The sequence below is a fragment of the Petromyzon marinus genome, chromosome 4 (assembly GCF_048934315.1).
Source record: "Petromyzon marinus isolate PM22_M1 ecotype Great Lakes invasive population chromosome 4, UKy_Petmar_22M1.pri1.0, whole genome shotgun sequence".
Lineage (NCBI taxonomy): Eukaryota > Metazoa > Chordata > Hyperoartia > Petromyzontiformes > Petromyzontidae > Petromyzon > Petromyzon marinus.
Window position 1 is genome coordinate 5130539 of NC_133670.1, and position 26781 is coordinate 5157319.

At 46.4% G+C, this 26781-nt stretch overlaps 1 protein-coding gene across 7 annotated transcripts in view; it reads right to left on the reverse strand.

Annotated features, from left to right (window-relative positions):
* Positions 1-26781, reverse strand: part of LOC116938819 (disco-interacting protein 2 homolog C-like) — a 136748-nt gene that overhangs the window by 3970 nt on the left and 105997 nt on the right. For 5 of the 7 annotated variants that reach the window (XM_076054952.1, XM_032946503.2, XM_032946502.2 and 2 more), the window contains 17 exons: positions 25531-25645; positions 24482-24683; positions 23673-23782; positions 22520-22600; positions 21196-21319; positions 19708-19829; positions 18777-18885; positions 18256-18365; positions 17108-17238; positions 15618-15786; positions 14487-14657; positions 12231-12260; positions 11617-11678; positions 10755-10812; positions 9800-9874; positions 9378-9552; positions 696-819 (listed from right to left, as the gene is read on the reverse strand). In XM_076054952.1, the coding sequence (XP_075911067.1) occupies positions 696-819; positions 9378-9552; positions 9800-9874; positions 10755-10812; positions 11617-11678; positions 12231-12260; positions 14487-14657; positions 15618-15786; positions 17108-17238; positions 18256-18365; positions 18777-18885; positions 19708-19829; positions 21196-21319; positions 22520-22600; positions 23673-23782; positions 24482-24683; positions 25531-25645 (1968 nt within the window). The remainder of the gene's footprint in view (positions 1-695; positions 820-9377; positions 9553-9799; positions 9875-10754; positions 10813-11616; positions 11679-12230; positions 12261-14486; positions 14658-15617; positions 15787-17107; positions 17239-18255; positions 18366-18776; positions 18886-19707; positions 19830-21195; positions 21320-22519; positions 22601-23672; positions 23783-24481; positions 24684-25530; positions 25646-26781) is intronic. The other 2 variants (XM_032946508.2, XM_032946504.2) reach the window with 1 other exon arrangement.

Genomic DNA, 26781 nt, shown 5'->3' on the forward strand with positions numbered 1-26781 from the left:
TCATCATGGGAGAAATCCTCAATGTCATACAAGCCACCTGCTGGGCTGGCATCCATGTGCATACGTGTCAGAGCTACCTCAACATGTGAATTTTATAAATTGTCCATGATGACAAGTTATCATGAAAGTAGCTGCTTCAACTTTATTAAGCATCGTCAGCACAGGAAAGTTATGCACTCAACTACGACATGTGCTTGGGCTCTTACAAAAATCGCAGATATAAATATTAAACTAACTGAAAATTGTCATCTTCTTGAAGAATAAGGATTCAGCTGTAATGTCAGCTTTCCAGGGGGCCACGGTAGCGAGATGTTAACTACCTCGCTTGGTATACGTGAGGTCATGGGCTCGATCCTGACACCTGTATATTTGGAGTTTGCGGTGTCGATCCCCGTGATTGCGTGGGTTTTTCTCCAGGAGCTCCGGTTTTTTCCTCCACATTTAGAAACATATGTTTAGAGCATTTGGCTTCCATAAGTTTCCACGTGATAAGCCACTTCGTTGAGCTATCATTTGTGTCCAGGTCGCTTCTGAAAAATAGCTACATAGTCTGAGTGGGCCTTACTTGGTACAATAATAAAATGGTAAAAATAAAAAAACTTAGCGTGGGTGAGGGATGCCCTCAACACAGTCTGCTGCCCTCTCCATTAACTACGGTGGGTACGAGTGGCACTACAGCGTGGGGCGACACCCACCACTCGGCAATGCTCTTGTGAGCCCGCAGGATGGAGGTCTCGATGTCGATGGGGTGGTACCGCATCCCTCGCAGCTCCAGCGTCTCGTCCAGTGAACCAACCACGTACAGCGCATCGTGGCGATCTGGGAAGGTGGTGGATGGGAGCAAACGGCACGACAAAAAAAGGGCGGGTAAGCGTGAACGTGTCGGCAGCTCTCAAGACAGCCGGCCCAAGTGGATCAGCGGTAGAGCGAGGGGGGCGAGCAATCGGAAGATTGGTAGTTGACATCCTGGTCAAGTGGTTGACTCGGGCCCATCATAAATCCCTCTGGGGTCACCCCGTGAGGAGGAATGTGCGAATTTTCACCGCCGGTTCAGGCAGGAAACAGGAGATGAACACCGCCTCAATGTTCATTTGAACAGGAGATCACTTTGACTAAGCTTTGAAGGATACAAAGACAGCGGGAGGTAAGGATTATTTACAGAGTTTTGTATTACAGTATTGTTAGAACTGCATCTCACATTATTCTAAAGACATACTGTTGACTAAAACTTAATTAAAATTCTAGTTAACAGTAATTTAACAGCAAGTGGTGCAGACATCCAGCTGACAGGCGTGCTAGGGTTACAGCCCTCACGTTAGCAACGTTGCAAGTTGAAATGCCAGTTTAGGATCGACACAGCCCATCATCTTTCGATGGCCAATAAAATGATCATCAAGCTGTATAATGCTGGCAGTGGTTGTATTAAGGAGAGATTGGTTGCCACCATGGAATCTCCACCAGTAAGCACATGGTGGCCAAACAAAGATGAGCACGGGCCTCCGATGATGCCTGAGCACACCTTGGAGGCACGTTGGCACCTAAGCCACGTAAATACAATCACTTTGAGAAATGAGCGGGGGAGCGGTGGAGCAGTAGTTAGCGCACTGCACGATCAATTTGGTGCCACATTGACGAGCGGGGTGAAGTATGGACATTCAAACCCCATGGCTGATCGTGTGGGGAGACCTTCATCCAGCAGTGGACTGACAAAGGGGTGTAATTATGCATGATGTGTACATACAGGTGGAACCTCAACATTGGCCTGCTAAAGTATTCGGGTCTGGTGGAAATCTCATTCTCAAACTTTTGCCGCCACTCATACATTTGTTTTACTATTTTGTACAGGTTAATTAAATGTTGACAAAACCTTTCTGTTGGCATTTCACACAGTACGTACCAACCGTAAAAGGACCAAATGTGCTGCTACAAATTTTTATACACAAATTACGTGTTTCTATTTGCATCAACTTACAAATCTGGCTCGGCATGGGGAATTCCAGAGTAAACACTAAATAAAGGAAGCAATCAGTCCTTCCCTCTGGTAGGATTTACAACATGCAATTTGAACGTGGCATTTCAGGCTGAGATGTGGCTGATAATTGCAGGCATTATCCACCAGTGAAAGGATGTAAAGAGATTACTTTCACTCATGATTATAGCATTTTTGTTTGTTTTAGCACCAACATATATAGTTACTTACTGGCATATCTACTGAATTCTTAAACACTCTTTATGTTGAGACACTATGCAATTATGTGTTCATGTATGTGGCCAAAAGGCTGCAAACTTAAAATAACCGACTCTATATGGACAACTAAATTCCCATCATTGCCTGGTATTTGTGGAGGTGGAATAATGTCAGTCAGATGGATAGTGTGTGCTAAAAACCATTTGATATTCAGAAGCGTAAGCCATTGTGTGCACTCCTGAGCCAGGAGTGTAAATTACACATTGCCATGGCAGGGAAAACTAGTATCATCGCCGCTATTATTGACTCAACACAAATCACAAGTGGAAGGATGGAATATTTTGTCCAACTTCCAAAATAAAAAAAATATATACATTTAATTAAATTGACTGTCCCTCGGTCATAATTTTACCTCAGTTACCCAGGCTTAGCTGGCAAAATTAATCTTTTCCTGAATAATCAAATAATTAAAAGGCCATTAATATGGATTAATATTGAACACCACAACCCAATTACTAATTCAGTGTGACACAACGAGACCTCTATTTTTACATCACCGTCTGTGGTCCTGGAACCTATTATGTATTAACTTTCCCAAAACTACAGAGTACAATATACAGCTACTTCCATATTGCTAGCTCATATATATATACTAGCAGGAAGTACCCGGCGTTGCCTGGGTCAAAAAAATATTTTAAAACTACTCTTAAAATCTAACAGCAGCGCATACTGACTGTGGTGATACCTGCTATGATTACAGCAGTGCATACCTACTTTTGGTGGGACTTGCATTCCCTAGACCAGTGCATATTGACTGTGATGGTACCTGCAATGACTACAGCAGTGCATAGTGACTGTGATGGATGGTACCTGCTATGATTACAGCAGTGCACACTGACTGTGGTGGTACCTGCAATGACTACAGCAGTGCACACTGACTGTGGTGGGACCTGCTTTAACTACAGCAGTGCATACCGACTGTGATAGTTCCTGCTATGACTACAGCAGTGCATGCTGACTGTGGTGGTATCCTGCTATGACTACAGCAGTGCATGCTGACTGTGGTGGTATCCTGCTATGATCACAGCTTTCACTACGGTAGTACATGCTGACTCTATCTATCTTACATATGAAAGGGAAATGTGTGTATGTATGTTCGATTTGTTTAGCATACTTGCCGACATGCAACCAACTTACTGGATATTAAACGGGAATAGGCCGATTCTAAAGAAATCTACAACCTTCGATTCCTTTGCGCGATTTAAAGAATCGATTCAGGGCGCGCTCGGGTTTTATTTTAAATGAATGAGTTATCTTTTCATTTGTATGTTATGTTTTTAGTTTTCAGACGTTTTAAAATATATATTTTCCCGCTAGTAGCATTATATATCGACTCCATAGCACAAAGTACTCACTTGACAGAGTGCCGTGACGAGGCCTAGTCCCGTGCAGAGCCCCCCGGCCTCGCCTAGATTGCCCGGCCGGCCGAGGCTAGGGCCTGGGCCGCTACCCCCCCCCCCCCACGCGCTACAATAATACTATTTAATCGCTATAGTTTTAGTATCTAACGAGCCTATAATAGTAAGTGCACACATTGGGGTGGAGGGGGAGAGAAGAGGACGTTACACTTTGATGAATTTACCTCAGCGTTGCGTGTACATTATTAGCATTTTATATGAGAAATGGCGTCCCCCCTGCAGGGACGGCGTGAGTGCGTTGCCAGGGGCAACAACTCGTGTCGGCGTTTCGCGCATGCGCAGCAGCAGCGAGTCGGTCGGCAAAAGTAAATAAATAAATAAAGAGGAACCGCGCTAAATCGTTAATTAAACCATTTTAAAGTTTAGGGATGGGAAAACGAAAGAGCCTATTCCCACCGCGGGGCCCGGAGCGTGCCGCCCGGCAAATTTTTGTCTACGCGAACCTCACGGTACGAAAGCCAAATCCCCCGCAAGCGAGCGTACGCAGACAGACGGACAGACAAAAAATGCCTTTTATAGGTTAGAAGATACAATCAGCAGGAAACAATTTAATAATTAGAAAGACACTGTGGAATTAACGGTATTCTAAACAAAAGTAAAAATGTAAAAAGGCTTCTCCGTAACTGGGTGAGCTAGCAATTCCAGATGTCAAGGATTGATAAGGCTGGAAGCCTGGACCCTGGGTTGACCTTCAACTGGATGGCCTTAGATGGGTAATTTAACATCAAGGGCTTCCATGCCGCTAAGATGCTAAGCAGGCAGGGTGCAGATTCTCGCGGAGCTGGTTATACTTTGCTCTCATTCCGAAGAGAGACAACGCACACGGAAGGATATTTAAATCAAATCAAATTGATGAGACGTTTTAAGACGCTGTGTGTCACGACTGTCATTTTCTGGAGTGTGGCAACTTTAATTTTTATACCCAAAGACAGTTGACATTATAAAACAGAGGTAAGGATCTGTATTATTTTGTGAAGATGAGCAAGGTTACATTGACAGATTACTTGAGGGAATACAGCAGTTGCATGTATCATCGGAAAGTGTATGACCACTTGCACAGAAGGTTTTCCCATATTTTGAATGTTTATTTTTCCTTGGATAACTATCACTATTTTTACATTCATGAGATGAACATTTTTTTTTGTTTTGCAATTGGAACAACTGACTGGTTGACAAAAGTATCAACCGCTCTCCGCCCCGCATATTGGCCCACATAACTCTCTGTCAAAAGACAGGGCATGCGTTAGAATTCCTAGCCAGTACACAAACGCCCTTTGTTAAGCCGTCTTGTGCCAACATCAATCTTCAGTTGGTATATCTCAGACACTAATGCAATTTCACATTTGAATCGATCGCTGTTATACACAAGCACTGTGCGGAATGAATGTATAACAACTTTCATCGTGCAACTGGACGCTTAATTTATGACCGAACAGAGTGTGCTCGTGGATTTTAGGATGCCGCCCTGGAAGAGGTGCTGGTTGTTCCGAAGCAAACAGAGCGACACGTTTCAGTCCCTATGGGCCAGCCCTGCAACACGAGGGGCTCACAACACACAGCGGGGTACACGGGTGGCAGCTCGAAGAGAGTGCGTTTAAAGCCACTCTTGCCCGATGCCACACTGCAAAGTCAAAGCTTAGCCGATTCCCACCAAAGCTGTGATAATTAACACACGGAATAATAATAACAAATAATTGGAGGCTGATTACAATTAAACACAGCCTAAACGCATTGACATGATGGTTCCACATTTGCTCAAATTAGTTTGAATGGGCGACCTAAGCCAAGAAGATTATAATGAACTTATTCAGAAGATGCTGATGGTTGTTGCATAATGCACAGAGCCTCAGTGGTGCCGTTAGTCGGTCACATTTGCTTAAATGTATTAAAATTAACTTGATTAAAAAAGATTATTATTAGTGTGTGCCTCGTCACAGGCCAACGCCCCACTTAAATGCTATGTTGTATTGTAATATTTGCTATTTACATGGCGTTCAAATGCATCAAGTCACTCAACGTGCCTTACATTACACCTGAAACATGTGCAGGGACCCCCTCCCCCCCGCCAGTGGCAGCTGTCCCTGTGCGACACAGCACCTGGCCTGAGAAGTGGGCACGAGAGTCTGCATATCATGGGGCGATGATCGCTGACGTGTAATCATAATTGACGAATTTTCAGGTCATTTTTGGAATTTGGAAAATGTGGACCATGATGCCAGCACACAATGGCCACTTAATTTTTTGAATGACGTCATGAGACATATAATATCCACTGTGAAGCAGATGGCAAATAGAGTATTTTTGGTAAAAAAATATCGTGGAATGATTACTCTATGTATCCAGTACAACAGACAAAAAACATCTAAAAAACTACTATAACCTGGTTATATGGTCTACGTGTCTTAATAAAATAACTTTGACTTTCGAAGTTGTATCACATTTGATTAATAAAGTGGCAGAACATTGCACTCAAAGTTGTCAACATTTGTAAATTCAACAACTGACAAAGACAAGCCTCGGAACGTTTAATTTGGCCACTAGATGGCAATGCACTCATTCAGAAATGTTCACGTAAAAAAGGCACTGAAAACAAGATTCAGCACACGGGCTATAAGATAGTCCTGTGATTCCAATCTTGCGCTGAATATAAGCCATCGCTGGGAAGCAGTGGCCTCTCAGAAGAAGCTCCTGACACAGGTTGTGTGCATGTGTGTGTGCAGGGATAGCATAGCGTTCATCACTACAGGGGCTCATTTGGGCAGCTAAATACATTTTCGAATATTCCTGCATATGAACCACATGGTGGGACCCTGGGGTCCCAAATAAACTGAAGTCAAAATCGTAATTAATGAACTTATTTTTGGCGACTCCGTTCCACCACGCACATAAACGCCACGACCCACCAGAAATCAATCCTCTCGTTCTTCCCCAAGCACCCGTCGTTGCCAAAATTGTCGTAGTCATAAACAAAACTTTTAACTTTGATTAGCGCAGCGCGTAGAGCTCGTCGTGAGGAATAGATTGCCGTATAGTTTGCATTCAGCAGGCGTAAAACGACGTCGCAACGCAGTTTATGCGAGAGCCGGGGACTTATGGGACCCCGGGGCCCTGCCATAAGGTTAATATAGCCTACACAGGCTGTCAGAGAAACGGCTGTTTGCGAGCATATATTAAGGTCAGCACAGCACAAAAGGGGAATGAGTGGCCAGTACAACGCTTCGCTGCCATTGTCACCCCAATGCTCATGTTTACCACAACAGGTACTCATCTAAGGCTGACTCAACCCCTGGGGTTGACTCAAAATGTGTGTGCAACATACACAGAATATTTGTTGCTTGATGGCACAAATGTGGTACTACAGATCAGCCTGAGAAAATCCAATTGCCAGCACTATACCATTTTAAGAAATATTATTTCTAGATGTCTCCACATAAGGTGAGTTGTAAAAAAAATGGGAATAGTTTATTGGCTTTATGAATGCACATGCATGAGCTATACAGCCCTTGCACACAATATTATTAAAATAGTCTCGTTATTTCGCTTGTTTAGCCTCAGTCAGTCTGAATGTTATTTTTCAGGAGAGTCCTGCCAAGTTTTTGGAGTCGGGGGCGATGTTGCTGTGTGTAATCCCAAGTGAGTAAGTTGCAGGTAAATTTTCAGTGTTTGAGATGTTTGGTCAATACCAGTTACATGGTATGTGTTTTTTTTTAGCTATAGGAGGAAACACAGAGTGAAGATGCAAACTCCAGAAATGCGCCCAAGTTAGGAACTGAACCCAGGCCCCCCTTCTTGGTGTGAGGCACAGGTGTTAGCCATTGCAGCGCCACCCTGTCGCCAGATATTATTACTGCGCACACTTCGGAACTGTTGTGTCTCTTGGGAGCCCTCTTGACGAGCAGTGGCACTTGCGTCCATCATTGACGTGCCATGGCGCTCATCGCCACCCCAAAATAATTATCGTGACACTGAAGTGTTGTGCGTTACGACTGAGTGGCAGAGTGTTCCTCAGGCCAGTCGTTCATAACGTGACAACACTTCGTTGTCGCTAGAAAATGGCATCACTGAAAGTTGCCAAGTGTGGACGATGGCATGGGTGGACAAGTCTGGTGGCGATGGGTTTTCTCCATGTCACTGGATTTTCTGAGGTATACACAAAGGATATTTCTCAAAAGTTATGCTTACACGAATGGATGTGGTAATACTAATTGAACTGATCGTGAACCTTTTGTTGTAGCACCACAGTCTATACACATATATTTGGATTAAAATATAGTGGAAATTCTTAACTCAATGAGTTAAACTAAAGCAACCAAATGAGATTTTCGTTCTTGGAAATTACACAATTTAATGTACGTAATTTCTTTGCTGTGATCTGCTGGGGATGGCATGAGTGTACACGCCATTCCATTGCGTGCTATCACCTCAATGTGCTTGGAATTGATCCGACATGCAAAAAAACTTCACAATCCTAATAATAAGGAATTGGCCAAGCATCTCGAACAGAACTCTCCCAAACCAACGTCTCATACTCAGTGAAGCTGTCCGTAATGAAGGAGAGTGTCCATTCCTGTAAAATATTTTCCTGTTATGATCATGAATAACGGACCTGATTGTGTCTTCTATGGATACGGCAGAGCTGTGAAAATGATTCTGGGTCATTAACCACACGCCCTCTGGCCAAAACATCTGTCCCATTCAGAATGTCAGTGTGCCCCCGAACACCATTTGTGTGTTTACAACTACTAATTACAGTATTCCCTCGTTATTCACGAACTTCCTAACCACAATTTTGTCTATCTGCAAATCGCATCTGGAACTCTACGCGACTGCATCGAGAGAGGGAAATTTGAGAGGGAATGTGACGTGAGAAAATAATGCGAGAAAGTGATGAGATAATCTTCATGTATTTAATAGCTTATTTACATATTTATTATCCGCCAAATTTGCTATTCAGGAGCATCTCCGAAGCATATCCCTCACAAATAACAAACGAATATTGTATACTCCTGAGTGCTACAGCATCACCATAAGTCGGAGTGTGATAAACCAATCCTAGAGTCACTCGTCCATCCCCTGCTGTTGCCGAACAGCTGCACACTGAGGAGCTCAATGGCGATAACTACCGTCAGAATCCTCCCCCCCCCCCCCGTGCCACATCCCCGCGGCTTCCCAACTTCTCAGCTGCCAACTGAATCCTGGAAGTTGGTAAAATGAAAATAATTACCCCCGAAACGGATGCTTGGAATCCGAGTTTCATTCCTCACATTCGAGTACAGACCACTGAAATCAGAGCTTGGATTTGCACAAATGCTCTTGTCCCTGTCCCTGGCCTGTATTCTGCTGCTTTGTCTGTCAATTGCCAAGGCTGCTGCAAGTTGTGCATTTTACCCATCGCAGATTTTGTTCCCGCGCTGCATGGCATGGAGGCACGCTTCCCGGTGTGCGTACGGATGGTTTGTATCCCAGCGGCCTTAATACTTCACGGATAGTATGCAGACCATTGATGAGATTTTATTTCTTCTTTTTAATACTATATATGTTGTTTCTTCAATTCGTTATCGTCAGTCTTAATGTTCAGTTAAAAGCACTTAAAAGTGTGTGCTCTCCAGTTACCCGGGTGAAAAAGTGTCGCAATCCTGGCCAGCTGGCTCAACAATAACCGAATCAAACCAAGCGAGCACAGGGCCCGGGGGGGCGAGGCCGCTGCTTACCCCCGCTGGCGTCGGTGAGCTCTGTGCGCCGGATGAAGCCCAGGTAGCCCGTCTTGGCCCACACGGCGTGCGTGTCTCCCACGGTGAGACGCGCACTGAAGTGGTCCGTGTGCAGCGACTGGTCTCCGTAGATGGTGTAGTACCCACTCGAGTTGTGAGGGCTCTGCACCCAGATCTGCGGGGGAAGCATAGCGTCGGGTGGCCACACACGCGTGTGAGCGTAGCCGCTCTCTTGCTCGTTCTCTCGCTCTCTCGCTCGCTCGCTCGCTGCATGAAAGGGAGACACGTCAGAGTCAACCGTGCGCTGTTTTCTCGCCATGCGTCAGAGTTGTCAGTGGAGATTCACTTTTGAAGCAATTCGCAAGGCACCTTAGCAGAGCGTTTGTTGAGCCCGTGATGGTGCGTTAAAGGTTGTACATTACCTCTCCCAAGTGGGAGTCTCCCAGGGGCCCGCGGGTCTCTGGGTTGGCAACAATCACCTTCACCCCAGGCATAATCTAATGGAGAAAATCAACGCGAGAACATTATACCGGTAAGGGAATAGCTGGTGTATATCAGTGCTAAAGTTAACTTAACTGATTAACTCTTAAACTACGGTGAAATTCTGAAATTTGGCCACTCCTGGATGGGAGTAGAGTAAGGACTTTTAGGTTAAGTGAATGACAGACGATGCCAATGACCCCAATACAGCAAACGTTGTGTGTTGATGAGTGGAGAACTTAAGCTCAGTTCACACTGGCATGATCATGATGGATGATATTAATTTTATTCCTTTGTGCAGGGTATACTCTATGTTTTAAGGCTGAACACAAGACGGCTCGCATCACAAGACCCGGTAACATTCCTTGCCATGTGTATCAAACAGAGATGAATGTAAAGCGTTTTGATATCTCAACAGCAAGGGATGATATGAATGTTCTGTCTTGTGACAAACATATGAAATAACAACATGCATGTTATTAAAGACTATTTTTGGCTAGACGTCGAATAAACATGGTCACTGCATCGCATGTCTTCAGATGCGCTTCTGCGGCCATCTGGAACGCTCTTCCTTCTGATATTAAGATGCCACTGGAGCAATGCAATTTAAAATCGAGATTGAAAACTAATTTCTTTAGAACTTATTTTTGTGTTTAATTTGTTGTCCTTCCCCCGCACCTCTAATTAGCACGATAAGGTTACGTACGGTGCGAAAGAAGTTCAACATACATACATACATAAGGTTATTTCTGATCATTATGAAACAACTTTTGAAGCAGACATGTGCGGCACGTATGCAAGTTTATGCAAGTGCAATGCAGAACAACGGACAGTTTTGATCTATGAAAAGTCAACGATGCAACGTCTTGTATGAGCCTTGACATGGTGGACGTTTACCTTTCCAGATGCCATTAAGGGCAGGCTCAGGGGAGAGCCCTTCTCCACCATGCGGACCCTGGAGATGGTACAAAAGTTGAGAAAAGCTTCACGTCTTCATCGTGCAGTGGAGATCGCCCACTCGCTCACGCGCAACTGAGTTATATTTTGTCTTGCTACATACTGTGTTGCACACTTTGTGCTGCATACTGTGTGTTATACACTTTGTGCGTTCCTAATAAGAGCAAAGTGCGATTTAAATATTGATCATAATATGGATGCAGTGCGATTCTAATATGAGTACAGCGCGATTCAAAATACATACATTAAACGCATGTCATGATCAAAGAATACATTTATAATGTTATTCGACACTTTTATGATACATGTAGTTGGTTCGATAACTTACTTGGCATCTAAGTCAATGTTATTGTGCTCTGTTGTCTAAATAGATGGACCTCTGACTCGCTTGGCTGAAATAACTGTTAATTGAAGAGAGCTGTTTCCACTGCCAAAGCAAAAAACGTAATGTAAACAAAGTCAGCCGAGGTCTAAATGCTCATAAATTGGCGTTGATGATTATTTGGGGGCATAGCTCAGCCCCACTTACGAGGGCTCAGATTGGCCGAAATTGGTACCCGCGTGCATAACGAAAACACTACCGTAAATCAGAATTTGAACGTCAGTCGAAACCATGGGGTCCCTATGGGAGGCGAAACGTTAATCGAAAAATCGTGAACCCATGTCACTGTTAACTGAGGGACTACTGTACCATGGTATAACACACACAGTACATCGCAGGATGGCTGCGGGCACAGCAGTGCAGAGTGCGGGCGGTGTTGTGCAAGGTATGTCCACAGGGGATTGTGAGCTGCAAGGTCACCTGTCGTGTCTCAGAGCCCTCATATCCACGTAGACGGTGGTGGGATCAGGTCCAGCGGTTCCCTACAACAGACGACACCTTTCCGTTGTTGCACTGCACGACTGTAAACTCACACCGCCTTTGCAACCACAGGGATGTTGCAGCATGCAAGCATGGAGCATTTATGCTGGAATGCACTCTCTCTCTCCGAGGTGTTGCTCAAAACACGTACACCAGTTAAACTATGAACTATTCTTTTTTTTTTTACCAGGTAAGGCCCACGGAGCTCTATGGCTCTTTTTCAGAAGTGGCTTATAGCAACGAAATACTCTAAACGCACGTTGATTTTAAATGTGGAGGGAAAAATGGGAGGACCCGGAGAAAAATCCACGCCACCACGGGGAGAGAGAGAGAGAGACATGCAAACTCCAAATATACAGGCGTCGTCAGGGTTGTAATCGAACCCCTGACCACCTGTATACCGGGCGAGGTAGCTAACATCTCGCCATCGCGGCACCCTTTCACGGCAGCATGCTGTGAGCGTGGCCAGCACGGCACAGGGCCCTGTGTGGTGGGGATGCCGGGTGAAGGCTAAAAGGTGGGGCAATGATAGGGATTACGACCAGGACAAATACCTGCTCTGCTACGTTGCCCATTTTCCGCGGCTAAAGAAAGAATTCATGACCAGACGAACGCATAAAATGTATTTAAACAAGGGGGGGGGAAAAAGAGTTGAAAATTGTTAGAAGAGGACAGGAAGAGATACACAGCATAGAATGTACAGGAAAAGTCAGAGGAAAAGTTGAAAGGAAGCACACTGCCAAAAGTCCTGTGCCAAACGAGTAGGCATGCCCACACACTCCAACCACACGAGTCATTATACAGGCTTGCTCATAAGAACCAATGGAACCGACAAGGACAAAGTCTGTAAACAGGTAACAACTATCACCGACTATTGATAACGGCTACATATCATTTATGTAACATCGATCTGCGTCATTCACAACAGGGGATGGAACAAACGCTCGTATAAAACTATACAAGTAACAACTAAAGGCCTGTTGTTTTTTGGCAAAGGTCTCTTCTGGACTTGGATGAAATACCCATACTGCCAGTCTATACCGATAACTTATAATACACATACATTGTTTTTCATGTCTATGTGGTCGTAAACATTGATGAGCTCGAAATCCACGCGCAACAAACACATTAATCGATACACAATTTGGCAATTATCTTTCCAATAAAGCCTCAAGGAGTCTTAAAAAAATATATTTCTCATCGCGGGTGCTGCATTGTGCATTGCCATAAGCATGAATCAGACTCGAACCATATTTCAGCTGGTAAGGCCCACTGAACTTAACGGCTCTTTAATTTTTTTTATTTAAAGCTTTGTTTTAAAGCTTTCGTGACTGCAGGGATTCATATTCTTGGTTCTTTCGGTAATGTCACGTAGAAGGGAAACAATAAAATAATAAAAATATAAAACAATAAAATTCTCACGACGTTTCGACTGCAACGCAAGCAATCATCATCAGGTGTGAAAACCACAACAAGAAAATTTGAAAAAAGTGGCGGTTTTATGTGGGAGGAATTCTGAGTACCCGGAGAAAAGCCACACAACGCGGGGGGGTGACATGGCACTGCAGGTTTTTGGCCACCTTGCGGCTCCTTGCCTACAACACTCGAGAGGCTTCGGTGGTCACCCATGCAGACCCAAGCCTGCTGAGCTTCAACAAGTGATGAGATTTGGTAGTATTGAGAGCGATTTTGTCAAAGCTACAGGCGCATTATTTATTTATTTTGACACTCTTTTTACTCATGAAAGCCTGAGTCTCAACTAATTTTTCAAGAGGGTCCCTGCCAAGTTTTTTTGCAGGAGGGGGGGCGATGTTGCTGCTGCTGCTGCGCGATTCCAATTTGAGTGATTTGCAGGTACATTTTCAGCATTGGCATGTTTGTTTTGTTGTATGCTGAACTTCTTTCACACCGCACGTAGCCAACCGTGTTAATAGGAGTGCGAGGGGGAAGGACAACAAACTGAACACAAAAATCAGTCCGAAAGAAATTCGTTTTCAATCTAGAAAAAATAAACGAATTTATAATGTTTGGACAACACCAGTTACATTTTCTGCTACATAGCAACACGACCCTGAAAGCCTGCAAAGAACACGCCGAGTCCATTAGAAGTAGCTCTGGGCATGTGAAGTCGCTACTTGTATTGCTTGAAATGTACAAACACGAATACACAGTGCAACAGTACAAAGTAGCGTTAGGATGCTTTGGATTCAGTGCTAATACCCAAGGCTCAGACAAGCAAAGTTAATGCACCCTTACAATTGTTATGTTGTATTTTGAATCTCTCTGTGGCTCAGCGGGACAGACTGTGGGGGCTTTCAGACTTGTTGGGATTTATCGTCGATGTGTGATGTTGACAGAGAGAGAGAGAGAGCATGGAAGAGTCGCCGCTCGCACAACACTGATGTGCGCAGCCGTCCGTGCAACGGAACACAAGGGGAGCAGCAGCAGCAGCAGCAGCAGAAGCCGTCAGCGGCACGCTCGTAAAAGAAGGGAGGCAAAGACATCCCGTTTAGACTGTTTGGGGCAAGTGCTGTTAGTGAGCGCCTATGAAGGCCGGCCATAGTACATGAGGAGGTGGGTGGGTGGGTGGCCAGCACCACGCCCGTCCGCCTGTCTACCCAGTGGTGACGTTTACACGCCGCACCAGGCGCGCACTTGAGGCTGAGTCGACCTAGGGGAGGGCCCAGGACCGGTTCAGATAATCATCACTGGTGTTGGTGGCCGTAGACGGGAATCGAACTTGGGTCGCCAGGTTCGAGGCGCGCGCACGCACACAGAGACACACATCGGTGACGCGCGAGCACACACACCTGCAGGCAAACGGCCACGTTGACGCGGCAGCCGAAGGTGGTGCTGACGGCGCGCGCCGACAGCCCCAGATCCTTGAAGAGCTTGGAGAAGGACTGCGTGAGCGCGATTCGCGGTCGCTCCTCCGCCACCACCACGCACGTGCGCACGCACGACAGGTTCACACCCTTCGCCTGCACGCAAGGACAGCCGACAGGATGTCACCGCCCGTCCGATCGCCCGCCTGATCGCCCACCCGCCCGCTATCGGACGCCACTCTGCACTCAAAACGTCATTTTTTTATATATATATAAACTGCAAGGTGGCACGGAGGGAGAGGGTGCAACTCAATTCCTGGTTTGGGGTTGACGTGGCCTATCCAGCCAATCAAATCAGCGCTACACAGGTAAGGGCCCACTGAGCTACATAGCTCTTTTTCAGAAGCGACCTGGCTATCACGAATGATAGCTCCGAAGTGGCTTATCACCACATGGAAATGTACAGCAGCCAAATACTCTGAACGCATGTCGCTAAATGTGGAGGGAAAAACCGGAGGTGTCAGGGGTCGCGACCGACCCCACGACCTCCTGTATAACAAGCGAGATAGTCAACATCTCGCCACCATCAACAATGGGTGTTCACCATTGTTGATGAATATGACTTGGCCCCAGAAACAGGAGAGTGGAATTTGCGCCCAATTACCCACGGGGACTGCTCATTTGAGCAGGAAATCACCATGGGGCTCTCAGTGATCACACGAGCTGCCTGCCCCTCTCTCTTCAACCGGCCATGTGAATCGGACTCCTCACCGACCTCCCAAGCAAAGCTTTAATCCTCCTCTTCCATGCCCCACCTACATGTCGATAAACTCTGGAATTCATTACTTTCCCTGAAGTATGCTGTTAATCACTTACCACTCTCGTATCTCTCTTGCCAGTGCTGATTGGGTTCACAATTGTGGCCTGGCCTTTTTCGTTCACAAATCCTCATTTGAAAATATTCACCCGCAGACGATCCCATTACGAAGAGCACCGTTCCATATGCCCGCTATGCAGGGGCACATCAACGTGTCAAACCATTGTTAATTAAGTCCAACAAAGCATAGGATTGGGGGGGGGAGGGTGATGGGAGGTGGAGGGTGGCGGGGGGTGGACCTTGAGTGCGTCCGTCTGTGCGCCCAGACCACGCGTACACAGCTCCATGACGGAGTACGAGCAGAAGGTATCCCGCACACGGTGCTGGCTCACGGCCGACAGCCACAGAGCCGGGTTCGACTCCAGCTCCAAGGGCGGGATCAGGAAAGACTGGTGGCCTGCATATACCCTGCAGCGGGACACGCACGCACACACGCACACGCACAAAGTGAGCGTGTTGTCGGAGTTACACGATATCGTGCCAAGATTCGGTGTAATCACAGAGGTTCAGGGAAAGCAGTGGTGTGTCAGTAAATGAACCAGACATTTTTTTGAAACACAAAAAAATATAATGTAATAACCCGAGAGCTTAAATTAGCTTGAAAGGGTCATTGTGCACTGCTTGCGTGTGAGTAGAGTGGCCAGGCACATCCCATGCATTAATTTCACTTAACTTAGATTCATCATCCCAAGCTGTGCTATTGTAGTCAAGGCACAAAAGCTCAATCTAGAAACTTCGTACAAATTCACTGGAGCATCACGTTACACGGTGAAAAGACCATTGAACATAACCCCCCCGGGGCAATTAACTTGTGGTGTCTACTAATTGTGACTTTACCTGCAAGGCAAAAAAAACCCTGCTACGTTAAGGGTACCGGACGCACGTCGAAATCAATACGCAAGATTACCTCTGAAAGCTCAGACAATGAACAGATTTAAATCCCTTTTTTTTAATTCAGTGATTGGTGACCCTTAACACGCCACTCTGGCGTGTTAAGGGTGAAATTCAAACTGAGGATCTCTGCAGGTGTCAGCTTTGTATAATGAAACCCGCTTCCAGCACATCTACTGTCGAGCCACCACTTTCTGGCCACAGTGACCTTCAAAAGTCCTTACAAAAATGCACGAAATTAAACATTTTCAGGCGGCAAATCCAATAAAACAGGGGTGGCGCTCGCCCTTGGGGGCCTTATAAGGAGAAATTATTTGTTTGGACCCCACACTATATTTGTTTATAATGTCCGAGTGAGATGACAGAAGAGGTAGAGAGAAAAGATAGAGACGTAGTGAGACGAGAGATGGGAAATACAGATGCCAAGGAATTGAAGTGAAATGAGAGAGATGTTGACAAAAGACAAATATGGAATCCATATGATAGAATAGAGATACAGACAAGATTACGATGTTTATGAAGATTTGTATTCGAGTTGTTCACGAATATGGGGACCCTTGAGCTATTTAGGGCTCTTAGTTTGCTTTTGCCTGTGGCCACCACTGAACAGAGGATGAGTATGGCCAACACTCTTAAGAGTATCTTATGCTCAGATTAAATGGCGCAGGTCCTGGCACAAGGCCCAGACTGCGGCTCTGCCGCTCTGTCAAAGGTAATCCAGTCCCCGTTCCATGCCACGCCGCGACGGATCGTGCGGTTGATGCCGACAAGCCCCCCCCCACCCCCAGCACCACGTCTGTGCAGTACAGTGCGAGCGCTGCCGCGGGCCGGTCCTCACCCCGAGAGGCACCACAGGACGAAGCCCAGGCCGCAGTAGGGGTCGAGGCAGAGAGCCACGAGGCGCGACGGGTACAGCTCGCACTGCAGTTTGATGGCCTGGCACAGGGCGCTCGCCGCCGCGTGCGACATCTGCTCCGACATACATGCACGCGGCGCGCGCCAGCGTTACTCTCCAGCGCCTGTGGTCGCCACCCCCCTCACCCATCACCGTCCCATGCACACAATCTGTGTGTGTGTGTGCTGAGAAGGTAATTGCCTGCAATCTACCGACCCTCGAGGACCTGCACACGACAAGGTCTATGAGGCGAGCGAGGAAGATTATGGCCGATTTCTCCCACCCTGGACACTCTCTGTTTCAGCTACTCCCCTCCGGCAGAAGGCTTCGGTCCATCAGGACCAAAACCTCACGCCATAAAAACAGTTTCTTCCCATCTGCTGCTGGCCTGTTAAACAAGGCCAAGGGCTAACACTGTTTTTAACATTTGATCTACATAACGACACGTTGCTGATATTAACTATGTTTCCCTATTTGTATTTTTAAATTATATCTTAAAGCTATTTTATATTCGATATTTATTTAATTTTATATACTTCAGCCCCTTAGTGTTAGACTTTTAACCCTTATTATAGTAAGACTTGTTTAAAACTTATTTAAGATTTTAGATTCCTATATGTTGAATGTATGCACCATCCTGCCAAAGTAAATTCCGTGTCGGTGTGAACTTACATGGCGAATAAAACCCTTTCTGATTCTGATTCTGATGTTGAACCTCTTTCGCACCGCACGTAGTCAATCGTGCTAATGGGAGGTGCTCTGTTTACGCAAGGATGGAAACCTCGTAAGACAATACCGTTTAACGGTATCATTAGGTGACCTGTATGTAATAAAAAAAAAACATTATTACGTGACCTGTATGTAACAGTGGCGATTTATAGCATTGATTGAGATTATCAAATATGAATGGAAATTCAGACGAAAGATGTGTTGGCTTTTAGGGGCTCATTCATGTAGGAATTCTGGGCACCTGGGTCATGTCATTATGTATGTATGTTGAACTTCTTTCGCACTGTACATCGCCATCCGTGCTAATACGTGCACGGTGTGTGGTGCCTGACGAGGAGCAGAGTTTCCTCCAAGGGCCGTACCTTGACGCCAGCCAGGATCCCCGTGGTGGACACGCTGAAGTCCAGGTAGGCCAGCATCTCGGGCGTGGGGGCTCGGTAAAGCTGCTTGGGGCTCTTCCGTGGGAGGTCGTCTGTGCATCAAAGGACAACTCCTCGGTTTCCTCACAAGTGCCTTGGGTCGTTGGCTTACCATGAATCTTTAAACAAGGCAGCGTGGCATCTTTTTTACAAGCCGCCAAAGGTTAAACCCAAGTGGAACTTGTTTCGTGTAATCTGCATATTCATGACAAGCGCTTTGCTTGTTCACAACAAAGGGACAAGGAGCCCTCTGACTGTATAATGTGTCGTAAACGTATCATCGTTTTACAGCAGGCAGATGGGCGGGCTGTTGACAAGTGTGCCTGCAATCAATTATACAGCAATTTCATGTTTTAATAAATGAACCAAATGTCATCAGTCACTCCCAAAATATGACCATTGCTGTCAAATGCTCTGATAAAACCACCCGCAAAGATCCTACCAGAAGACAGTAGAGAACTCACCGGTATCGAGAATTGGAGGCCAGGATTTGATGTCTGCAGCAGCTGCCTCCTTTGACTTGAGCAGTTTCGTGACCGCTTGGGTCGTGAGCACACACACTGACTTGCTCACCTGTGCCGCAAACACGCACACAAATGCACGCACACAGGCAAGGCCATTCGTTGCAGTGGAATACAAATTCACGTGAAACCTTAATTAATAAAACCTAATTAGGAATAACACCCCTTATAATGCAAACTGCCCTTTCACAAGAGGGATGTAATAGCACCCAAACATTGACCCCTACCGTCTTAGACACGGGTCACGGGGAGAGTTTGCATCCTGTGTATCAGGCCGCATGTGCATGAACAGTCATGAATCATCACCATCACTGTGTCAAAGGATTCTTAAAATCTCACGAAAAACCGGTCATTTGGAACAAACCAAACCTGTGATAGTGTAGGTTTACGATTGCTCATATCATTATTATCTTAGCATTATTATATCGGTGGCATTCCAACATATTAAAACCAACTGTCCATAGCAAAACAAATATTTGGCGGCTCCCAACGGTACGCAGGACTCGCGTTTTGTACAGCGTCTTGAGATGCAGCTGCAAGTAGACGCTCCGTTTGGCAGCAGGGTGGTGCAGTGGAAATACTTGCGCCTTACAGTAAGTAGGGCCTGGCTTCGATTACTAACAACATGCGCTTCGAGCATTTGGCTGCTATAAATTTCCACGTGATAAGCCACTTCGTTGAGCTATCATTTGTAGCCAGGTGACCTCTGAAACAGAGCTACATAGCTCAGTGGGCCTTACCTGGTAAAATAAAATATAAAAAAATGTTCAGCTTACTTTAGAACAAAACACACTGCACTGGGATTCAGGACGGGGCTGCTTTTTTGACCGCGATGCGAGGGGGCGGGTTGCCGTGCTCGCAGCGGGTGACGCACCTCGACGATCATGCGCACGGTGGGGAGAGTGCTGGCCAGGTTCTGCGGGTGGGGAGGTCGCACGGTGACCGGGACGCAGCCCGTGTACAGGCAGCCGTAGAATGCTGCGATCAAGTCGATGCCTGCACAGCCGCGACGCAGCAGCACCCATCAGACAGAGCGACGACTACTACAAAACCGAATACGGTACATTCTTGCGTACAATGATGCAATGCGGAACCGCCGACAACAATGAGCTGAGACGTAATTGGATCGGAGCGTAGGGTCAATGTAAATGACTAAGTGGATTAAATGGTCTATAAATACACTAGCTTAACTACCCGGCTTCGCCCAGGACTTGGATTTACCACGCCCGGCCGCCTTTGTCTCCCCAGTGGCGATGTTCACACACCACACCAGTTACTCGTTTGAGGTTGAGTCAACCTAGGGGAGGCCCAGGACCGGTTAAAATAATCGTCACCGGTGGTGGTCGTGAGCGGGAATCGAACTCGGGTCGCCGGGTTCGTAGCGCGGCGTAGCGCTAACCACTACACTACAATGTGTTACGCTTCCACAGACACACACAGACACATACACAGCGCGCTAACCACTACACTACAATGCGTTACGCTTCCACACAGACACATACACACAGACACACATACACAGCGCGCTAACCACTACACTACAATGCGTTACGCTTCCACATGCGTGGGTCACGTGACAGATTTGACGTCACAGTTCACTTGCCGTGCAAAAAATATATGCATTATTGAGCTCCCCCCCCCCAAAAAAAAAGTGTATTTGTATAATTTTTGCATGGTGTACAGTCTGGAAAGTACCCACATGGCAAACTTCCAGATTGTTGCATGTTGGGAAGTAGGCTAAACATTTTGCACAGACACACATAACCACAACTTTGCCTTTATATATGGAGATGTGTAACAGTAAACGTAAGTTCTAGGGGGTGTCAACGTGGGCGATCAATGTCTCGCGAGCCAGGTGCCGCACCAACCGCTGCCTCACACGGGTGCCGAGATGTTAACTACCTCGCCTGGTATACAGGAGGTCGTGGGATAGATCCCGACACTGATGCCTGTATAACTGGAGTTTCCATGTCTCTCTCTCTCCCCGTGGTCGCGTGGATTTTTATCCGGGTCCTCTGGTTTTCCCCTCCACATTTAGAAACGTGCTTTCAGAGTAGTGGGTTGCTATATATCTCCACCATGATAAGCCGCTTCTTTGAGCTATCCTTTGCGGCCAGGTCGCTTCTGAAAAATAGCTATATAGCTTAGTGGGGGTCTTCCCTGCAAAAAAATAAATTAAAATAGTCAGTTAACAGCAAAGAGTTCCAATGCCACCCTTGCCATGTGCTATTCTGCTAACAGCAGCTGCCCTTCGGTCGACAAGGCCAACGCGGGTCTTCATCTCCCTCCGTTGGCAGTTGATCACACCGGCCCTATGGGCTGCAAAGCAAACGTCTCCCTCAACCGCGAGTTGGCGCAGCACCTGGGGGGTACACCAGTGCGACGTGGTCGCCCGAGTTGAGCCGCCCCTTCTCCGTGAGCAGCGTGGACACCCGCTCAGCGCGCCTGTGCAGTTGCAGGCAAGAGGCCGTCGCCGCCACCAGGCCCTAGTAAAGCACACCCGAGCCACGGAGGGCACACGCTCAACACGTTACGACGAGCGGTTTTTAAGCGAGCGATGCAACGTGGGACTTGCAAAGCGAATACGCGGCAGGCGAGCGATGAATGCAGAACGCGGCGAATGCCTAACAAGCGCTGCTCAATGCAGACGAACAGCCAAGTGATTAACGCGTTTGATATCAAGCCAACCAAAATGAGAGGCGAGCGTTCATTAATTACAAGCGCCCCTGGGGATAATTACCAAAATGGATCATCTCTCTTCTCATCACTCGAGTCAAAGTGATTTCCTGCTCAAATGAACATTGAAACGGTGCTCATCTCCTCTTATACAGCCCTCAGCCAGTGGTGGAAATTCCACATTCCTATGGCAGGGGTGAGTCTCACAATTGCACATGCATCGGGGATATCAATTAAACCTCTTACACAAGATTTTAAACAGTAATTATTTGTTCCATTGTCAAATTGTAAACAATTCCTCCACTAAATTGCGTGCAACTTTTGGTGGCCTGAATATATGATTGGTTAAGCAGCTTTTTCTTATAATAGTAGTATTATTTATTTACCCAGGATAGCCACACTGGCTCCAAATACTCTCTTCAGAAAAGGCCTGCAGACATTGGGATGATTAGCCAAAAGCCATTACATTGTACATGGTGGCCCAAAACTCAGGCCAAAAAGGATTATTATATTTATTTGAACAAATCACGTAGGGTTATTGAATTTATTTTAACACTGACATCAAAAGATTTTACTGTTTTATTCTTTACGGTAATATTTGATCGATTATCACTTATTTTTCTTCTTCTTCTTATTCCTGTGGGGTCACCTCAAATCCGGCGTTAACAAATCTTGACCAAGAACCCCGAATGAATTGAGACAAGAAAACATATTTGAATAATACTGTAATCTTAAAAAAAAGTCCTAAATTAATGTAAAAAAAATCATTCATGCGCGCATTAATATTAATCGAAGTAAGCTTGAACATTTGATAACATAAACCCTATGTGGTTTGTTAAAACAAATACAACCCCTATTTGCCCTGACTTATTGGGCCAGCCTGTATATTTTTAGCTAACGGACACAATGGGACTGGTCACCGAGTTCTCGCACAATTGAACAGAACGGGCTGAATGGCGAGTTTATGCTTTCACCAGCAACGCGGCGGTCAGGCAAAGGGGTCGTGTCACCTTTGCATTGATCAGCGTGAAGAGATTGTGGTCGGGTGTCGTCTGAGATCTGTCCTGCAGAACCTCTGTCAGGAAGTTGAACTGTAACAACAAAGACCAAGCCACAGACAGCAGATTCAATTAGTTTCGTCTCAACAGTAAAGGCAAAGATCCCCCGTGAAGCCTTAACAGACTGTGGGGGCAAGTTCTGTTAGCGAGCACCTATGAAGGCCGGTACGGCACACGAGGGGGTGGGTGGCCAACACCACGCCCGGCCGCCATTGTCTTCCTTGTGGAGATGTTTATATACCGCACCAGATACTCAATTCAGGCTGAGTCCACCTAGGGGAGGCCCAGGACCAGTTCAGATAATCGTCACTGGTGTTGGCCGTGAGCGGGAATGGAACTTGCGGCGCCGGGTTTTTAGCACAGCGTAGCACTAACCGCTACACTACCGGCTCTCCACAATACAGTAACACCGGTATCAGCAAAATATGCAATGTGGCAGAAGTAATGCAATTACACATTATACATGAAGTAACGTAGAGAAATATGCCATGCTGCCATTGACGTGCAGATAGAGAATGAAGGACAAAAGTTTAAATAGTTGTTTTGCAATTTCTGTTTGTGTTTATTTAACTTCATAAAATGTGCACCTCTGAGTATCTACAGAGTGTTTTCGAATGTCCATGGCAAGCGTCGTACCGCTAGTCATATCAGCACAGTTGATAAGGTATGCAAGCTTTTGTATTGTATATACAGTGTAATAGTCTGTATTAAGTGGGCCAATTGTCTTCAGGCATTATGGGAAAATGTCAAGGTGTCTGGCTGAACTATTATTTTTGTCAAACCCTTGTTTAGTTTCCAGGCTGGTTGAAGCAACTGTGAGACGTTCATAACACGGGAAGAAGAAGAATCTCACAACACTAGAAAAACGGAAAACTAAACGTAAACGCATTGTCTTGAGGTGTATTATAACGCAACTGGCAAAAAAAACAATAGATTTGCTAATGTCGCTAGAAGACTTTGCAGGTTGTTCGGCAAAGCGACCTCCTCAAAATAGGATGAGCCTGTATAAACTGAGATAGGTGGCAAAACCGAGCTGTGACACAGCGAGTGAGGGTGAGGTGGGTGAGGTGGGTGAGGTGGATGGGGTGGTGGCTGTAGGGGTCACCTTCTTGGTGTGGTCATGCTCGTCCGAGTGGTTGAGTTCTCTGCCACAGGCCTGCGCGATGCGCTTGCCGGCCACCAGGCTGCCCACCATCATCGAGGCGGGGCCCACCTCTGCGTGACGGGAGTGGGGCCGGCAGCGGCAGCGGCAGCAGCAGCAGCAGAGGGCACGACGTGAGAACGGCAACGCAACGAGGGAGCGGCAACGCAACGAGGGAGCGGCGTGGCATGCAGCAGGAGGGGATCTCCTTGAGGTGACGCGCCTCAGCCGTGTCACAAGGTGTCAGGAGAAGCGATGGCATCTCGTATTCTTGTGTGTTACTCTTGATGACAGGGACAGGCCTTGTGTGTGGGATTTTTTTCCTACGTTATTTATATTCCCCGTTTTTATTTATTTATTTACCATTTATCAAAATAAAGTGAATGCCTTTAAAGCTGGGAAATAAAATGTCTCAACTATGGTCTCAAGATAGATTAAGCCGAGCAATCTGTCCTCACGCAGCTTGTAAATGGTGAGGTCACTTTTACACATTGGGTACTGCTCATTAATGCCCACGTTACTTAACCAATGGTGGAAATTCCACATTCTTACGTCAGCCACCATTCCATTCATGGAACAGCTACGGGTAACTTCTTGTAAACGTGGTGCTCATTTTATTGGCCCTAGGACAGAAAAAATTGATTTAACCGACCTCTAAAAACATAATCTAAACTCACAACCTTTGGACTGTGGTCAGGCACCCCTGCAGGTGCCACCCAGCTGGTGTTAATCTCAGCTGCGGTGGTGTACAAGACAAGGGGTCAGGTCCACACCTGGCTGCTTCTGCCGTGGCTTGGGCAGGTTGGTGACGCAGGTGTGAGGACACATGAGGATGTTGCAGGGGTGCAGGGCGCCCTCCAGGAAGCGCTGGCGGCTCTCCGAGATGTGGACCCCTCCCAGCGGACACTTGGGCAGAGTGTTGGCTGGCACCAGCGCTAGGCAGTACACGCCCACCTGGTGGATGCTGTCTATCGCCTGCAGCAGCGCGCGGCACACAGTAAAGGAGTGGAGCTCGATGAATGGGGGGGAGGGGGGGGGTTGCGTGCGCACGGAGAATGCGTAGCAACGTGTCGACTGTCACTGGGGGTTTATTCGTGAAAAGGGTACAAGCAAAGGCTCTGTATGGTTAATCACAGAGCCAAATAAATGTACAGCTCTATACTAGTAAAGGTCCACTGAGCTATATAGCTTTTTCCTTCGGAAGCGACCTGGCCACAAATGATAGCTCAACGAAGTGGCTTATCGTGTGGCAATTTACAGAAGCAGTGGAGGAAAAACCCGGAGGACCCGGAGAAACATCCACGCGACCACGGGGAGAGAGATCATGTAATCTCCAAATTCACAGCAGATGTCGGGATCGAACCTTTGACCTGCATATTATCCTGCCTCCTCTCAATTTCTTGCACATGTGTATTTTATAATTTGACCTGGCTGTTGAATCCCTCCAAAACAGAATTCTTGAGTTACACTTATAGGTAATTCTACATAGATTTAATGAGTTTCTTAATAAATTATGTTATTGCTATGTGTGATCACAACAAATATCCATTGCCAAATAAAAGTAAATTTGTTTACAAGAGAGTTTTGCTTGATAATGAATTTGCTTTACGGTTAGTTTGGGTGAAGGTTTTATTTGGAATAAGAGTTCAGAATTTTACTTTCTTTAGCACTGGGATCATAATCAGATAATTGGATTTTGGGTAAATGTGGAGGTTAGAGCTCTGGGAAGACACCAACAGGTGGGGTGTGGTATAAGGGGTGGTGGTGCATGGATCGTACTCGGAGGGACAATGGTGGCGGATGTAACGGTGAGAGAGTTCACCTGCAACACCCGACTCATCCACTGGAAGCAGTCGTCCTCGGAAGCCTCGGGCCTCTGCTCGGCCACGACCACAATGCGGTCGTCTCTCAGCACGTTCACAGAAAACACGGCGATCCTGATAGCACCAACACACACACGCGCGCGCGAAACGACACGTGGGTTGCAGTGCGGCACAGCACGCAGCCACACGCCACGAACACGGCTATGCAGCGCAGCCTACGGCAATGTTATTCGTGAACACAAAGCAGACCTAAAACACGGTAGGACCAACACCTCGGCCGTGGCAGATCACTGTTTTAATTCAGCAGGCTCACATGACAATGACTTCTCCAAGACAGAGGTTCTTTGCAAGCCATCTGGCTACCATGAAAGATTCTTTCATGAGGCTATCCACATATACAAACACAGAGACAATTTCAACCGAGAAGATGGATTCTGGCTTAGCAATCATTGGAAGGATTTGATAAACCTTTTCGGGTCTTAATTGATTGTTCACGCTTACGGTGGCTTTCAGACCGCATCCATTATTTTCGTCTCCCCCCTCCTCTTTTCCGAACATAGATGGACTCGTCCATCTGAATAACTGCCAAATCGCTCTCCGTAGTGCTAATGTAAAAAAAACGCCACTTTTTTCAAATGTTCTTGCTGTGGTTTTCACACCTGATGATGATTGCTTGTGTTACAGTCGAAACGTCGTGATAATTTTATTGTTTTATATTTTTATTATTTTATTGTTTCCCTTCCCACGTGACTTTACCGAAAGAACCAAGAATATAAAAAAACACCACAATTCGATAAATAAATTAAAACGTCACAGAGTGCACTGCACTACACTCTGCAGCATAAAGGTCCGAAGCAATACAGCACACCCATTGATGGACAAGAGCACACGGCAAGTAGTGGCGGCACAAGGGCTGGCCAGCAATGTCATAAACCACGACACAAACATTAACACAGTACAGAAAAGCACACAGCTCAGCGCTGCAGTCTTCTTCTCTTGACAGCAGAACAGTTCGCTCTGTGTCCATGAGCCCTCAAGGAAGGTAACAGCCAATAAAGTGCGAAGCTCAACTTGTACTTTAGTTTGTGTGCAGTTATGAGTGAGTGGACCAAAACCAATCATCAAACCTTCTGCACATGTGAACCTGGTTTACCCATGGATGGCCACCCAGATTAAAAGAGAGGATCTCAGCCGTGCTGCCTCAGTGCTCCGACGAAAGGAATAGCCCCAGTAATAATTTTCACACAAAG